Below are 18,419 nucleotides of genomic sequence, written 5' to 3'. Positions count from 1 at the left end.
GAGTGCGTTTGGAACTCTAAATCATCTAATATGATTATCTAATAAGGGCAGCCCCAGTGTGCGGAGAAAGTGAACGGTGTGTGAAAAAAATCGAACACAACACACTGGGGCGGTCGACCTTTGGGTGTCAGAAAGTAAATCAATGTAGTCGAACCCAGCCGATTTATTCAAAAAGGGATGGTACAAGTTTAGGGGCCAAGAAGCAGGAAGCCTAGTAACGAAAATTGCATGACTCTGCAGAGCTCCTGTTCGCCGCTGCAATTCGCTCTGAACCAAATGAGCTGCATTCCTGCCACGACAAGCTAAGTGGATGCCTCCTAGTGTAGTCGGCTATCTAAATTCTAAAAAATAATTGCATCTACAGACCCATGACATGCATGTCATGTTGTGGATATCATGTTTTGTTATGTGAACATTCTTGAGTAAGCTGAGTAAGCTGGAGCCACCAGGATGAAATTTACTTCCTCAGGAAAAACTGATAATGGAGTCTAATATGCAGAATCATAAAGAGCATATGATGGCAACTCATTATATTACCGCATCTTCAACATCCACACTTTCATATGCGAGGTTGCTCTTACGGAAATGCTTGAGAAAAGCGAGATAATTAACCAAAGAGGTTATGCTTGCGCATCCCTAGTCAAGTTTCGCAAAAGCTTGTCCATTTCAATGCACCTCTATAGCTACAACAACACCGTCACGGCACATCACTCGAGTCGGTTCGAATGTCCAGAGGTGAGTTGGTTCCATACATATGTTTTAAATAAGGTAAGGTTTGTTCCTATTTCCATTGGACAAATTGGCATCCCGAACAGGCAAGGAACTTTTTCCTGCCTGAATGCAATACATGTTGAAGCAAGCTCCGGTATGTAAAGCTCGAAGGTGAGGTAAAAGCGCAAAAGACCTGTACAGCTCCTCAAATGTTGTTGCAGATAATTACTCCAGTCAAGAATGGGAGGCAGCATGAACATGGAACCGAGGATGGCTTAGGACGCCTCTCTCTCAGTGCTCCTTTCACCCGAGGATATTTGCTGGGAATCTGAACGGGTAATCCTCCGCGACATTCCCGAGCCATTGTCAGGTGATACTTCTGGATGAGATGGTACATGTGCCAGCATTAGTCGAGAAGTTGAGACCTCACTAGATGGTGATGAAGCATGGCCATACATGACTGTTCCTATTGAATGATCGAATTTGCAATTTGGACCGAACTTGCACATGCCATAGCGAGAATAGAAACTGCAAATGGGTTCTCCCTGTAAGCAGTAAAAAGAGGTGTGTAAGCCACACATGTATCATCTTGTAGAGTGTGTGTGTGTGTGTGTATCACACTATCAGTGATATCAACCACGATACTATTCAAATGTTCCTAATTTGTATTGATCTTCATAGCTAATAATAATAAATCAAAAAATAAAGAAAATGAAGGAGGACAAAGTGACAGTATATGTTACAATCAATGGACGGGGTATAGTACAAAATCCAATATACTGCTGCTCAGTGTTCTTGAAAGCATGTAGTTATCAGACAATAAATGATGGGTGAACAGAAAATGGATCATATTCGGCTCAATGGTAGTTTCGTGTCATGAATGAAAGAGCTAAAGGAGCATAAAGAGGTATTAGCATGTCTACATGTAATTTTAACAGAGAACAAATGGTACCAATATGGCCAGCTAAGATCTAACCAAAAAATTGCATAGACATCTTAGAACATGTAATTTTACAAAAATCTTACCGGACGCAGGGGTAGGCCCAATGAACTCAGTGCACAATTGGGAGTAGGAATTATTCGCTCCCTGGGATGATGGAACTTGCATACAGCACCAAACTTACAGTCACCAGTCTTCATATAGAACTGACATTCAGGTTGGTCAGGTCTTTCTGGAAACACATTTTCCCTCTGTACTGCATAAAGTCCAACAGGAACTGAACCAGCTTGGTATGATGAAAACATTCCTTGATCTCCAATGCCAGGTGTTCCCCTTTGGCGTGAGCCAGTATAGTATTGGGCAGATCCAGGTGTCCGTTGTTGGTCCTCTGAGGATGATGAACCAATCTGCGCCTAAATAAAAAACTAATGACTCATAAAGTACATGGAAACTGCAGAACAATTCAAGAGCAACAAGTTACTTTCAAGACTTAAAGGTAATCGATATTCCAAGTACAACCTCTAAGCTCGTACCCCTAAGCATGGAGATCAGCATGAACGTGATGAAGAAATCAAGAAAGCAAACAAAATTTCACATAAAAAGGCAAAAGTAATCCTTATCAAGATTTTTTTTTGACGGTCAGCGGGGGTAGGGGTGGAGGGTGGGGGCATTGATTGGGCTTCTTGCAAGCCCAAAAGTTAGGATATTAAGCAAGCTAGGAAAAAACTTGGGTCGAAAGACATTTTGCATCGATTACATATTAGAAAATGCTGAGCACCAGGCTTCGCGGACAATGTAGTCTGTAATCCTTATCAAGATATATGTATTATAACAAAATAGTCATGAAAAGGCATTACAGACTAAGGTTTACACCAGGAACATAGGAATCACTATGGACTAGTTTTTCAACATGGAACTTTTCTAGCCTAAGATGTGATTTGTGCTCTAGGGCCTAGAGGTGAAGCAGCATAGCAATGAAACTGCGTCCGAGAAAAAAAAGCAACAAACAACAACAACAACATAGCCTTTTGTCCCAAGCGAGTTGGGGTAGGCTAGAGATGAAACCCAAAAGACACAAAGGTCATGGTTCAGGCACGTTGATAGCTAGTCTCCAAGCGCTCCTACCGAGAAAAAAAAAAGCATAGCAATAAAACAAAGCACGGGTGCACTCTGAACTAGTCAGCCCTGGGATCCCAATCTCAATATCACTTGAGTCAATAATTAATTATTTATGGTTTAAAAATCAGCGACCCTCCAGGCAAGGGCCCAATATTAAATTTTGTTCAGTACATCATGGTAACCTTTACAAGACAAAACTTTGCTCCCTACTGCCAAAATGCATGTTGCTAGAAGTTGTGTGCAAGATTAAGAAAGTGTTAACCTAGTTACTCTACATTTATGCTACATTATAAAGAGTAACAAAAAAGACGAAAACAGTAGCCGAGTATTTATCAGATAATGGTGGTAGCAGGTTTATCAGTTAACCTGCCGAGGTTTCAGGTCAATCAGGTCATCGATTGGACTGGCACCAGTCAGATCTTATATCTAGTTGAAATGGTTCAGTATAGTTAACAAGAAAACTTTTTGTATGTACAAATTATTGAACAAAGATAGCAACCACTCTGACATGATTCTCAACAAACAAATGGCTGGACCACAATGTAATCAGGTGTTATGGTCGACCAACTATCTCGGAGAAGAAGCCGTGACCGTGACTGAAGCCCAAGCCAACATCAGTGATCAAGACGTGGAGCAAGCGACGCTCCAGTCAGTTATCCTTTTATTTCAAATTTGTAATCGTAGTCAGTTAATGTAATGGACCTATATGTATTGTACTAGGAGATCTAATGACGAGTTACGCTAGAGATCATTCTGATCTCTCGGCGCCCTTGTGCCTCTCGCAACTCTCGCTTCCGTGTTCGTCCGTCTCTGCAGGACGCCGGCCGTCAGGACGGCGCTCCAGCCTCGTCGCCGCCGGGAGCCGAAGCCTCGACCACCTACATCGCACGGCTACTTCCTCCGGCGAGAGATCAACCCTGACAATCTGGTATCAGCGTCCTTTCCGATGGCTGGGAACCAGTCCGCCTCCGCCTCCGTCCCTCCGCCCGCGTCCAACGCGCCGCCGTCAACCACAACCGCGTCCACTGCTCCGCTACAAATTGCCGCCGCAATAACCGCGCCGCCACATGCCGTCAACCCCCCCCCCCCCCCCCCCCCCCCGCCTCGATTCCGCCTTCGATTGGACCCAGCGCCGGGTGATAAATGCAGTCGTTAGACCATGTGAAAAGTAAAAAGGAGGTCATGGAACATACAGTGTAAGGATTCCACCCTGGGACCTGAACAAGACCTGGAGGAACAAGCACTTGCGCATAGCTTGAATGACCTGGCCACCTTGGACTTGCAATGAAAGATGCAGATCTTGACAAGGGCCAGCTTGTTACAGCCCCTTGGTACGCATGCTGGCCAGGAGAAGTTGCAGACTGTCCAGGTGAATAACCAGAACCACGTACTGCAACCATCATGGTAGATGGTTGTGGATGGTGAAATTTACATGTGCTTCCAAACTTGCACTGCCCTGTTCTTAAATAATAGGCACATTCCTTTTCACTCTGCAGTAACAAAATTCAAGTAAATGAAATTAATATTGCAAACAAGTTGCAGAGCAATGTGACACCATACTAACTAGCTATCAATATCATTAATTATTGTCAATCAAAGTAGGAATTAGGAACAAACCGGGCGGAATGGGTAGCCCAATTCATTCAACTGCACTCGAGTTGCCATTGCAGCCTTTTCTCGGGGGTGGTGAAACTTGCAAGTTGCTCCAAACTTGCATGTGCCGGTCTTCAGATAGTACTGAAAAAGAATGGTGATGTTAAATGTGAAAACAACAAAAATAAAATGTGTAAGTCGCTAAAGAACAATAATGTATCACACACTTTTTTTAAAAAATGGTATACTCCCACAGAAAAGAAGAGGAAATGTATGAGCGACTAGATTATAATGATTCAGATCATTCAGACAAACAGTACATATCGCATAGCCATGCACAAATGAATTCTATCACCCTAAATTAACTTATAGTTGGATTACAATGCAAAAAATGCAAACTCGCTGAAGAGCCATTTATGGCTTAGTGTGAGGTTCAGTATTTCAATCAAGACTCAAGGGAACATTATGTGAGCTATTTAAGAGGCTATAACTGTTTGTCTGCATGGACCAATAAGCAATGATCATATTGAACAGCACAACAAACAAAGTTTATGCAATCCCAAGAAACAGCATAAGATGAATCGATGCTAGCAAACACCGAGCTCAATTCTTCTTGATGAAAGTAAGAATACATAATGAAGGACCAAATGTGTTCTTAGTGTTATGTTTCTATTGGACCAAGAAACTCCAGCAAATAACTGTCATCATGCACCTACACTATGCTTGAAGCACAACAATAAGACAATTTCAGTCAAGCACCTTCAAAACACAAATAGTGATCTGGAGTTAACCTAGACTAAACATCTCAACCAATAATTCATGGCAATGGCAGTGGGACATGCCTCCTATGAATTGAGAGCATGAGCGGATATGAATCCACAATCATATTTTGCATTGTCTTCAAACATAAGGGGAAAACTAGAAGCAAGGAATCTCACTTGACATTCAGGCTGACCATTTCTTTGAGGATATTCTCCCTTCATTCTTGCAGCAGCAACGGCCTAATAATCAGACCACCACCAATATTATTATTCACATATGGGAAAGACAACCCTTCCCCAGACCCCGCACAGTGCGGGAAGCCTACGGCACTGGGTACGCCCTTTTTTTTATATGGGTACAAAATTTATGAAAAGTAGGACAAAGAGGCATGATCCATACAAAATAAAGAGCTATAAATTTACAAGGGCTTGAATCTAAACTTGCAATCTATTGTGCGTGTGTACATGCGTGCGTGGTTCTGTGTGTGTGTGTGTGGGTGGGTGGGTGTGACACTCAGTTTTCTTCTATTAATACAATGATACACAGCTCTCATGTGTGTTTTAGAGAAAAACTGTAAATTAATAACCTACAAGTTAAATCATGATCTGTTAGTTAATGTTTTGATGAACATGTAGCTCTCACATATGAACACAAGGGAGGGAATGCACCGCAGCAAAGCCTAGTCTTGGAAAAGGAATTACTATAATAATAAAAAAACTCCATGAGTGCAACCTTATACAGTATGCATGATTGGAATTGAGAAGCCACTTTAAATGCCTTAGAAGTGAGGATTGTACAAAACTAGGTCAAATAAGACAGACACAAAAACAAATATGAATACTTTGTGTGCAAAAGAGATCATATAATGTCTGAAAGAAGAGTAGAGGAATAGGCATTACCAGCTTCCTATCTGCTGGATGGTTAAATTTACAGGTCATCCCAAACCTGCACATGCCAGTCCTCATGTAATAACTACAATCTGGCTCATCAACACGCTCTGGGTACGGCCCCAGTTCCATAGCTTCTCCTAAGTTCATCTGCCACATCGCTTCTGCAACTGAAACATAGGAATATTAGCAATTGTTCATTTCAAAAATGCAGCAAACTGACAAAGCTTTATGATGTTCGGATTATTAGCACCAAAGGAGAAGAGGCAGCTGAGTGCCATTCCATTAGGAAGAAAACAAGATGTACCACACACACACACACACACACACACAACCCTCCCTCCCTCGGACACACAACACTCGCACACGCAGAACACACACCACACTTAAATCTAGCTATTTAGAATGAAACATTCACAGCAAATTAGTACCGCTAGTACCATAAAATTAGAGAGATAACCAAACAGAGCAAAGGGTACAAATTTTGTTCTTTCTACAAAAATAAGCCCTATTTGTTGGCTTCGATTTCCACTAAAAGAGAAGGAAAAGACTAGAACTCAACTAAATCCATGAATAGTGCTGCAGAAAAGTTTAAAAAACACCAAAAAAATGATTCAAACGTGGCGTCAAGTCAGTGCAATATGAAGAAGATCCCCGTTTTCAGGATACCTTGCCCTAATCATAGAACTTTTGGGTTACTGTTTTATGTGCCAGCTCCTTAAAGGAAGCTGAATCCAAGCAGCCTCAAGATGAGAAAAAACTGAGCATCTAGAGTTGTTGGTGGCAGCAGTGAACAACACAGAATAAATCATCTCCCCTGAAGATCTTGGAAGATATCTCTAGAAATCTCTAGGTGCAAGCATGAGCAGAGGCTGACAGAAAGAAAATTGGAAAAGTAATTTTAAGTGACAACAAGCTAAATGTTTCCACAACCAGTGTTCCGACAGAAATACAAAATGTAAACCATAATTCTCCACAAATAATATAAAACTACAATTGAAATTCAATCTTCAGTCCTAATCAGGATCCTCCAGATCCTTAAATAACAATTAAACTATTGTCGCAACCTTAAGGGAGCAAAGAGGTTGTACCCCGTCTCCATGACACACAATTTTGTTAAGTAAAACATGACCTCTGCTTGGGTTGTCCATTATGGCAAATCAAACCACAATCAGTTCATCTTTATGTATAAAAAAATCAACAAACAACCATCATATTCTCAACCCTCCAAAACGTGCCATACCTGCCCATTTAGGGATTCATGCTAGAGAATCATCATGAAATTTAGAAATTCAATTGCACACAAGAGATGTATCATACAACAAAGAAACCATCATTCCCAAACACCTGCAAAATATATTAGCATTGGTATTTTTCAAGAAGAACATGAAATGCGTAAGACCAGAGCGAACCCTATTTAGTCTAAGTTCTAACATCTTCACTTCAAAGAGAAACCACTTCAATTGCACTCACAAATTAGAATCTGCAAACTGAACATCAACCAGCTCAAAAACTGAGTAAATCTTCTTATTGAAGCTCCGCTTCCTAATAAAAAAACTGCAATATCAACTGATGCATAAACTGCAACAAATCAGTGAACTAACTCTCCACAATGTCCTCCAAAATGAAACAATCACACCAAAAGAACCAGCTATCTTTGGAAGACATTCATCGTAAAATAAATGATGTCCAAAGCTCCATTTTGAGGCCTCATTCTTTTATTTACTGCACCGAAATCAATAACTTACTGCACTCGCAAGTTAAAACAATGAACCAAGGAGAATCAGTTGATGCAAAGCCTGCTCCAGAACATTGCACTAGTCTCCAGAATTGGAAACATTGGCACAAGCTAAATCTCAACAACAGTTCAATAAGCACTTTGAAACAAATCCATAGACCTAAGATGGGCTAGACAGGGTAGACACCTTCATCAGCTTCATGGGGTCTGATGATAACAGCTACAGTGACTGAAGAGAGCCCCCCCCCCCCCCCCCCCCAAAACATTCACACACAAAAAAACACACAGGAGCCACCACGGGGAATCAATGGTGTCAACTTCACAGCCATATGAGACATTAGATCAGGAATATGTTAATCAAAAACTTGCTCAAATTGTTCAAAGAGGACCCTGTATCCATAATCATCACAAAACAAAATTAGGCAACAAAAAGGATACAAAAGGTGAAAGTGCTTTTGACCAGTTTGTAGACAACCCATAAAAAGACATATCAAACAGTGAAACTGAGCTTAAAAATACTTGGTCTAACGTTGCACAACAATGGAAAGTATAATACTGAAAAAGGAAGGATGGGCCACCACACTAATAAACATTAAACAACTACTAATATAGTCTTTCATGTGCCACCAAAACTGTGTACAGTACAGTACTTCAAAAAAAGCCTAATGTCGTGAATCCATCAGCAAAAAGAATAAAAGGAATATCAACCATGCTGTAGATATTCAGTATACCTGTTGCGCGAACAACATGCACACATGCAATGCAGGCAAAGGAAATGCATCTAACTATTAGTTGGAAAGCAAGATAAATGTTGGAAACCTCAGCATTATCCGAGAGCAAGGAAATTCAGAATTTTGTCAAGGATAGGTAGAAATTTAAGTTCTTCAACCATTATTCAACTACTCTTGATCCTCAAAACACAAGTACATCAAGACAACCATCTTCAGAGACAGCTGAAGCACAAATTGCATCAAGAGTACTAACAAACAAGCCACCTATATTTTCATGTGCCTCCTAAAATGTGAATATCCATAAATCAGTTCATCACCTCTCTTCATCATTCTTTCTAAACTAAGCAACCTAACGAAACAGATTATGTTGTTCACTAGAAAACTTTAGTTATCCTATCCACTAGAAAACTTTATATTCCTTGATACAGAAAATCACATGAAAACTATCTCTACGAGATCAACCTACTAGAAAGAACAGGAGCGCATAAACCACAAAAATGTCAATCTCCATGGAAGGAAGGTATGTCACTATTGCAAGGGTGAGAAAAGAGACCCAAAGGCTCAAAGCAACAAAACTCCATGTAACTGTGCTCCAAGAACAAACAAAGTCTGACATTTCCACTAAGAAACGGCAGCAACCCCATGCCCATTTCAGAAACCTCAGCAAAACAATTCCCATCAAACATGAAGACCATCTCAAAACAAAATTGCTGATACAGCACAACAGACAGCACAACCACAGCAGCATTGATGAGGTAAAATAGGAACTGCAATGAATTGAACATCTTCAGGGAGAGACCTTCCCTATCATCCAGGAGAAGTTCTGAACTTTCTCGACTGAGGATGTTCACTCTTCGGTAAAAAAACACCGCTAATCATTATTCACTGGATACCAACCATGATAAACCCAGTAGAGATCACAAAGTTGGAAAGTGCAAGATTGGCAGCACTCCGCACCTCCACCAAAAGCACCGGCATTGCCAAAGCACGTCAATCGAAGCAATCCTGCCGACACAGGCACATCAACTGTGCTCAAATGCTGCGGGCTTTGCCACCCGACGCAGCGCCCCCTCAATCACGCCGAAGCAGCTGCAGCTCCTTCAATCCGCAAAACGCCAAAACGCACAGGTTCTCAATGAATCGTCGCCTAGTCGGACACACACCGACGCGGATGCCCCGTTGGCACCACCGCCGCGCGCCCAAAATTAACGGAAACCACCCACGCGGCACGCGCGACCGACACCGCGGGGCCCTCGGCATTGCCCGGTTCTGCGCGCCCGCACGCGCGCAAGCGATCCAAGCCCCTCTAACACCACCGCCGTGAAACCCGGCTTCCTCCGAATGGAGACCGACAGCACAGCCCCCGCCCAATCGAACCGAAACCAGCCGCGCTCGAGCCGCCCCCGCACGCACACGCTTCAGCGAAAGTAAGCACTGAAGCCGAGCAAGAGGAGGAGATACGGGGAGGGGTTGCTCACCTTGGTCGACCCCGTGGGCCCCGATCGTCGCGGCTGCGGCAGCCGCGGCGGCCGAGGAGGAGGAGCCCTCCCCCGCGCCGCCCCCTGCGCCAGCGGATGGCGCAGCCATCACCGCCGCGCCAGCATCAGATCGCCCCCGCCCCCGCCCCCGCCGGTGATCAGTCGGTGGCGGCTGCTCTCGCGCGCCCGTGGAGGTGTCACGCGCGCGTAAGAGAGAGAGGGCAGTGCGAAGAGAGAGAGAGAGAGAGAGGTGGAAGGGGAATGAGAGGAACGAGGCGTCCCCGTTCGGACAGCCAGTCGTTTTGTTCCTCCCCCGTCCCTCACCCTCCTTTTCACCGCCTCGCCTCGCGGCCGCGCTCCGCTTGCGCCAACTACCGAACCACCCACCCAGTCAACCGGGGCCTACGCGCACCCGGCGGGTGTACACGGCTGCTGCAACTGGGCCCGCGTGACGCCATGTCACCGTGATAATAGAAATGGGCGGCCCGATCAGGAAATGGACGGTTGAGATCCGGCCAACGGTGTATTATGTGTTGGATCTCAAATATGATTTCCTAGCTTTCTTTTCAATTGGAAAAAATAATTTTTTGGCTTATTGATTATGTGCGTTTTTGTGAAATATAACAAACAAGCTTAGGCTCTAGTTGATTTAGCAAATTTAATCATTTTGTCATTCTTCTCAAATACAATAAATAAAAATTTCAGTCATGATGTTCATGTTTTCAATGGTGAATATGTTTTTTCTTTATTAGCTAGTACAACTCATTGCAACAATGTTACAATAAACTTTGTTTGATCTTTTTTTGCAAATAATATTTCTAATATATGATAAAATAGAATATTAACTAGAGCACTGTACTTAATTAGCTAACATATCAATCCAAAAGGACTTGCACCATTTGTTCAAAATTTTACTAGAGTCTATTGAATATACTTTATATAAGTTCTATATTGTACATTTTGGCTATGATGCTATTTTATTGGGTCATAATCCTAAAAATATAAAGATATATGACGATACAAATCAATTCAATTTATTTAGGGCTTCTTGGATGGAGGAGTTTGTAGAATTCGTGTAAATGAAAGAGTAAAAATGGACCGACTTCTCTGCATATCTAAAAAGATTCTATTTTAAATCCATATCGTTCAAACATATGCCAACAAAACTGTGCTTAATTGATTGTACTATAATATATGCCAAATATTAAATACTTGGGGGACAATAAATGCTCCTCACAATACATGCAAGTAGAAAATCATGCTAAATGTTGGGTATTTATTTAGAGTTATTATTGCAAATTCATGTGATAAACATGCGATTTTGTGTCAAAACACTACTAGAGATATTTTGATGTATGAAGAATGAGCATCACAACAATCTTTTATAGAGATATTAGAATAGTGTCAATATAATAGGCATTATAGAGGCATTTGCGAAATGTCTGATTTTCCATTCACGGATATTTTTGTCAACTAACACAGACAAGAAGGGGAAAGATAAAGTGGTCACTTGGAGCTCAAAATGGGAGATTACTTTTCTAATTTAATCTTCTAATTATGACGTGAGGACCTGATTCATTCCATCCCAGGTGTGTTTGGTTGCCTCCATATAGTCCATATATATAGAGTGGGACTAGATTGAGGTGGTTCAGTGATCTAAGAAGAGTGTTTGATTATCTGCCGGTGGAAGGATGCAGGGACCCTGCACACCTAAGAGGCTAAGATTGACGAGTGGGCCCAAAACAGGTGCAATGAATCCATGAGGTTTGCATGAGGAGAGAAGTTTATTTCGCATGTATCTACAGGACCAAAATGTGAGTGTATTTTTGCATGTGCTCCCAAGATGTGAGTGTACTTTTGCATGTCCCATGTATTTTTATACACATACATCGGTGCATGATGGACCTCATACTGGCTCCCAAACACACATTAACAACCCCATAATTGTCCACCCGTACGTATTAGAAAGAAGAACTTCAATTTGGAGCTAAGCACAGCAAGTGCTACCCTATGTTTTGTATGTTCTTTAATTTTTCTATTATGACGTGTTAGTATTGCTAGGTATAGCTTCCCTTGAGTTGACGCTAGTTTCGGTCAACATAGAGAGCACTCGAGCGTGCAGGTCACAAAAGGACCAAAGGGCAGCGAGGCCGCGTAGACCGGTCAGATCACCATTCAGACTGGATTTAGGATTTCGCCGGAATCGGTCGTCTTGAGGAATAACTATCACACTTACGTGGTGAAGAACGACGAGGTTTACGAGCAAACCAGCAAAGGATAACCAATGCGCTTACGTGACGAAAAACGACTAGTTTACGAGCGAATTAGCAAAGATCGTCGAAGCTCTCACCCGGGAGGGACCCCGTCAGGGCGTGAACATCGTCAGATGTGCCCTAGGCTAACCAGCAATCCTTGGACGCCATCTATGGCCGTAGAGGTCAATAGACGAACAACATGGAGAGGTTGGAAGCAATTTAGGGTTTTTGAGAGGTAAAAAAGTAGATGCAAAGTTTATTGGTTCGATTGGAGTGTGCCAATCGGCCATAGCCCTTTATATTTATAAGGTGGGGAGGTATGTACCCATTAGGAGTCGAAACCCTCACATATCTCATGTCAAAATACAACTCGTAGCTCGGACCAGCATGTTTATACTGGTCTGACCAGCCTAACCACCCATGGACCGGTCTGATCGGTCCGAATGCACTTACGGACTGGTCAGCCCTCTAGCAGACTGTTCGTGTGTGGAAACCGAACTGTCCGCGTGTTCGGAGGTCTGAACTCTACTCTACTGGGACCAGGCCAGAACATTCGGATGTCTGAACGTCCATCTGGCAGACTATCCGCATGTGGAAACCGGATGGTCCGCATGTTCGGAGGTCCGAACTTTACTCTGCTAGGACCAGGCCAGAATGTTCAGATGTCCGAATATCCTGACCCACAGATGATCCGCGGTGTAGGCCGGACGGTCCACACCAGGATCGGTCTGATCGACTTATACGACCAGTCTGATCGGTTCTCCTAGATTACTTAGCAAACCTCAACTTGTGCCAATTTTGGGTGTTAACATATGCCCCTCTGTTTCTTGGTAAAGCTTGCGTACCAAGAAACATTCCACAAATCCAAAACTGCACTTGATATGCCTCAAGAAAACGATTCTATCCTGTTGCTCATTGTTGGTATTTTTTAACTCTCACAGAGAAGTCCGCAAGTGCACGGAAATATCGTTGTAGCACTTCACCCGGAAGTATTCAGGGTATCATATTTTCCGCGAGGAATGGAGGTGCAACGATCTTCTAACTAGTTTACCCGGAGGAAGAGAGAATGGTGGTCTTTGGGTAGTGTGGTTGTCTAAGAGAAGAGATACTTTAGAGAGATAAACCAGCTCTCACTTGCTTGCTTCGGGCACCGGCTTACTCCTGGTCTGCCAAGAGTATCCGGCTATTAGCTCTACACCCAACCCTCACGTGGTGGACTACAAAAGGACGGATAGGGCTGTCACCACCAGCTGCCTACCCCGACAAACTGTGGAGAAGGTATGCAAACAACGGTAACCTCTAGCCCAGACACCACATCTAAGCTATCGATTACTACTCTAGCCCCGACTCTGTCCCTTAAGGCCTTGAGTGAGTAACCAAAAACAGGCCTATGCTTTTCTAAAATGGCTAGGAGTTTGACTGTCTCCACGTCAGAAAGCTTATACTAATGATGATGGGAGATTCAATTTCGCCGTTTAAGAAAGCATAGCGAAGGCCAGAAGGAAGAGGTTTTAGCTCGATTGGTGGTTGTGATGGCCGTTCGTCGGTGTGAAGCTCAAGAGTTTCTCCTGAGTCATCTTCTTCCTGAATGAATAGTTTGGCATCTTGTTCTAAGGATGACGCGGAAGGCTCAAAAGGGAAAATGGCCATCACTTCTTCAACCAGCTCTGGCTGGGGAAGAAGTTCAGTGGGAGAATTCTTCGCCCGATAAATCGGGATCGAGAATGTTTCTCTTCCCAGCTTAACATCGAGGGTTCCTAGAAGCGAAGCTTCTAGGAATAGTTTTTCTAAGGGGTGCCCAATTAAAATGTCGAAGTCATAGACATCAAAGACATGAAAATCAAGGGCAACCTCAAAGTCATCATGACGTACAAGTACATCATGCACTATCCCAACTCCCTCTAGGATGGATCCTGGTGCATTCCTAAGGGTTTTCTTAGTTGGAACCAAAAAAATTCTCCAAATGCGTAAATGCATAGGAGGCCGACATGATGTTTACTCCAACCGTGGGATTGTATAAGACCTCTTCCAAGGTTCCTTGGATAAAACAGTGAATGTTCAAAGAGGGGGACAATAATCTGAAGTGGTTCAGAAGATAACTCTCCCTCTTCTACCCACTCACTACTCATGACAGCGGTTAGGTCCCTAACCGTCTCTTTAAGGAAAGCCTTATCGAGAGGTTCGGTAGGACCAACTAGAATAGGGGGTCTTTTCTGGTAAAGGTAATTCGAGGTATTTCTGTAATCTTTGAATAAATCATCCTCGAATTTAAAGGGAAGAACCAAAGGTTGAATTTCTTCATCCTCCAGTGTTCTCGGTTCGGGGGAAGGCTTGGTGGTTGAGTCTGGGTTAGTTAAGGGTAAGGAAGCTGACTCAATCAGCGGGACTTCCTCACAACTTGAAGGTTCTACTGACGGGAGGGTTTCGGTGAAGGAGGTGTTTTCCAGAATACGATCTAGAAGGGCCTCTCCTTTGAAAGTGATTTTGCACATGAACAACCCTTCGCCAGTGATATCAAGCTGTTGGGCAGACTCCTTGTTAAGCCCTAACTAGAAGTGTTGAAGAAACACGTGGTCGGGGATAGACAAATTTGGCCAGCATGAGTTAGCTTGGAAAACCTGGCCCAGGCTGCACCTATGGACTCCTTCTCATCCTGACAAAAGTCGAGGATCTCTTTTCATAGGGAAGCAATGCGAGAAATCGGGAAGAACGTAAGACAGAACCTGTCTCATAGCTCTTCCCACTCTCCATTTACCTTCCCTATGTTATGAGCGTACCATTTTTTCACTCTCTCAGCAAGGGAGAAAGGAAATAACTTCCACCGAAGTGTTTCTTGTGCCATGCCTGCGATTGACAGACATGAGCACAACTGCTTGAACTCTCGTAGGTGGTGGTAGGGGTTTTCATCATCAAAACCTGAGAAGGATTGTTCCCGAACCATGGCTATGAAGCCAGGGCGGAGTTCAAAGCCTGAAGCTGTGATTGGCTTGGAGGATTTTGGTGGCTCTAAGAACTCGCCCTTGGGAGCAGAGAATTGGTGGATAGAAAGGGAATCCATGGAATAAGGATAAAGAGCAAGGTAAAAAGAAAGGATACGTGCAAACTAGGTTCAAAGACAACTACAGCAACCGTTCCCCTGCAACGGTGCTAGAAATGCTTGTTGGTATTTCTTAACTATCACAGAGAAGTCCGCAAGCGCATGGAAATACCATTGTAGCACTTCACCCAAAAGTATTCAGGGTATCATATTTTCCGCGAGGAACGGAGGTGCAATGATCTTCTAACTAGTTTACCCGGAGGAAGAGAGAAGGGTGGTCTTTGGGTAGTGTGGTTGTCTAAGAGAAGAGATACTTTAGAGAGATAAACCAGCTCTCACTTGCTTGCTTCGGGCACCGGCTTACTCCTGGTCTGCCAAGAGTATCCGGCTATTAGCTCTACACCCAACCCTCACGTGGTGGACTACAAAAGGACGGATAGGGCTGTCACCACCAGCCGCCTACCCCGACAAACTGTGGAGAAGGTATGCAAACAACGGTAACCTCTAGCCCAGACACCACATCTAAGCTATCGATTACTACTCTAGCCCCGACTCCGTCCACGACTCGAGCCATTAGACTAGAGCAACCGTCATGAGGATGAACGATGATCCCGCAAGCAAAAGATAACAAAAGCTTAACTCTAATAAAAACTCAACAAGTAGACGATAACCCAGATACTTACTCGAAAGAGGCTCGTATCCGCTGAGGTACAAGCAGAGGGAAGCTGACAACTCTGGCACTCCTCCCAAATTCTCCCCAAACACTCCCTAGACTACTCTCTACAAGATAGCTCTAAAGGTGGACTCTCCCCTTCTCCTTCTTCTCTCCAAAATGTGTTGTGTTGTGAGGAGTGAGGGAGGCCCCTTTTATAGCCCAAGGAGGTTGTTTCCCGCCAGAATTAAATATGGAAACACTGGGCACCGCCTTCAGGAGGATAAGGATGATCTTCCCGCCAAAGCTCGGGCCAGTTGGCGCCAACATGGGGCCGGGCGACCCCGTGGTTTGGCCGGCCCCCGGGTGCCGCCTCTCGCGCCGCCTTTCGTCCTGGACACTGCCAGGTGGGGTCCCATCTTGTGTATGTCAGTGCCAGGGCTTTGTACGTCAGTTTTCTCTGTCAAATGGGTCCTTCTTGTAAGTGTGACGCAGGATTGGATCTTTTATGCATCTATGTTGTGTCTTTTGTATGATTTCATCTTATTTCACGTATGGGTGCCTGCGAATCACAATTCACCAAAACTTGTGGAATTGATTAGTTATATGCCATATAACTAAGTTTGGTGATTGGAATGAAATGAAAAGCTACAGGGGTTGACAGTTGATTTTGACTTAAGGACCGCCAACACTCATGTTTCTGCATCTTCAGTGAGATACAAGCCTGAGTACACAACACCTCGGCTACGAATATTCGAAATACAGTTCAAAATCATTCTCACATCTTCAAATGACCATGGATGCACAAATTGATCAAGTTGTGATCAATAGCAATTGGTCTTTACAATGTCTTCCAGATTTAAGACCGAGAACATAGATTGACTAAAGATAATATCCACCAGCCTTACATCCATGAATCATAAATCTGTAGCCAGAATAAAAGAACCATATTCGGCTTGCTTATTAGTGCAAAATATTCTAATCGGCTATAGGTCTCAAAATACACACTTAGTGAAATACAATATAAATTGATGCTTTGAGAATACACACAAGCTGATCTACCGAATCATGAACTCTATGTGAAAAATTACTCATTTGTCAATATTTGACCCCCGAGCATTAAAGCAACAAATGAATGGTCTCTCATCAGGGAACTACAACTTTTAGGATGATGACCAAAGGTATTCATCAGCCGTAGATATTGTCAAGGACGATATAAATTATCGTCCATAGTGAATTCATCCATAAGAATATATATAGCCAAAATAAAGTGTAGAGAGATATTAAATCCAACAATTAAAACCATCTCTAGGAACTAAATATTCCGGCTTTTGAAATTAATCAATATGCACAACAATTTGGTTATAACCCTCCATGATACAAAGATTCATGTGGCATCCAAGGATAAAAGTTAAAATATGAGGGGTACCAAACATATTATAGGATGAATTCCAAGACATAGGTGTATATGGCATTTGTGTGGCAAATGGATGATGTAACAACTAATAATTTTGATGATTCGGTGCAAACCTCATATTTGATGATTGTTGCTTGGACTTTCTTTTATCCTTCAATTGTGTTGCATCTTTTGTGTGAACATCATCCTTGTCTTGGGTTTGAATGCTTCCTTTAGGAACACATGCCATGTTTTTCTTTTAGCTCTTGGGCACTAAGTCCTTGGAGCTTCTTCCTTTGCCAATTTGATGATTCGAGTGAGCATCTCGGTTGTGCTTTAGTTTTGGATAGTGGCATTTCCTTCTTGACTCTTGGCCCTTTCAACATACTTTGTTCATCAACACTAGGAATATCAACACTCAATTTTCCCTTTTCTTTACCATCAATAGCCGAAGTCTTCAACTCATCAATTGGCTTTTCATCAATTGTATTCAAATCTGAACGTGTATTTTTGCAGCCATCTTTTTTCACTACATAAATCTGCTTGACAACATTTTTCTTCTCATGAACTGTAGAACGATTCTTTGATATAAAGCGGTCCTTTTCAACATATGCCTACCTTGCACATGATGGTTCTCTTGGAGATGCTTACTCTACATGATATGGACTAAAGTATGAAGGAGTATGTGCCCATGTATCATCCCACCCGCACGATGAATAAGGATGAAAGCTAGTGGGATGCAGAGCATATGGGATTGGCATTGATGATCCCAAAGGAGAATGTGATGCTGCTGAATAAAAGTCATTCCCTTGACAATTCCAACTCCTGGAATTCTGTTTAGGAGGTATCCATGATGATTTATCATCATTTGACCGATTATCATGTTTGCCTTCATTGTCATTTAAATATTCAGCCAAAAGTTCGTCAAAACTGAGTTTCGAATTTCTGCTCTTGTGCTTAAAACAGTCTTTACCCCCATTGGTCTTAGAACGCTCTGATTTCAGTTTTTCTAAGCTTCCTAGATCATAACTGGTCTGACCAGTTGGCCCAACATGTATGACCTATTTCTCCTGGACAGTAGGGGTAACCAACTATTGTTCTGATTGGGAAAAACTTGCTT

At 43.0% G+C, this 18,419-nt stretch overlaps 1 protein-coding gene across 2 annotated transcripts; it reads right to left on the bottom strand.

The window, feature by feature from the left end:
• Nucleotides 1-577: 577 nt before the first annotated feature.
• LOC120685378 (zinc finger CCCH domain-containing protein 63-like) lies at nt 578-10,203 on the bottom strand. Of its 2 annotated transcripts, none has more exons than XM_039967247.1 (7): nt 9,960-10,203; nt 6,025-6,182; nt 5,302-5,364; nt 4,388-4,507; nt 3,964-4,260; nt 1,738-2,058; nt 578-1,256 (listed from the first exon to the last, which is right to left on the bottom strand). In XM_039967247.1, the coding sequence occupies exons 1-7, from the start codon at nt 10,066-10,068 to the stop codon at nt 987-989; spliced, it is 1,338 nt and encodes a 445-aa protein (XP_039823181.1). In that variant the 5' UTR covers nt 10,069-10,203; the 3' UTR covers nt 578-986. The 2 variants fall into 2 exon arrangements, with proteins under 2 accessions (XP_039823181.1, XP_039823180.1); XM_039967246.1 differs by having other exon boundaries at nt 1,738-2,064; nt 9,960-10,068.
• Between the last annotated feature and the right edge of the window lie 8,216 nt (nt 10,204-18,419).

Source organism: Panicum virgatum, chromosome 8N (assembly GCF_016808335.1).
Source record: "Panicum virgatum strain AP13 chromosome 8N, P.virgatum_v5, whole genome shotgun sequence".
Taxonomy (NCBI): domain Eukaryota; kingdom Viridiplantae; phylum Streptophyta; class Magnoliopsida; order Poales; family Poaceae; genus Panicum; species Panicum virgatum.
This window is presented reverse-complemented; position numbering and strand designations above follow the sequence as displayed.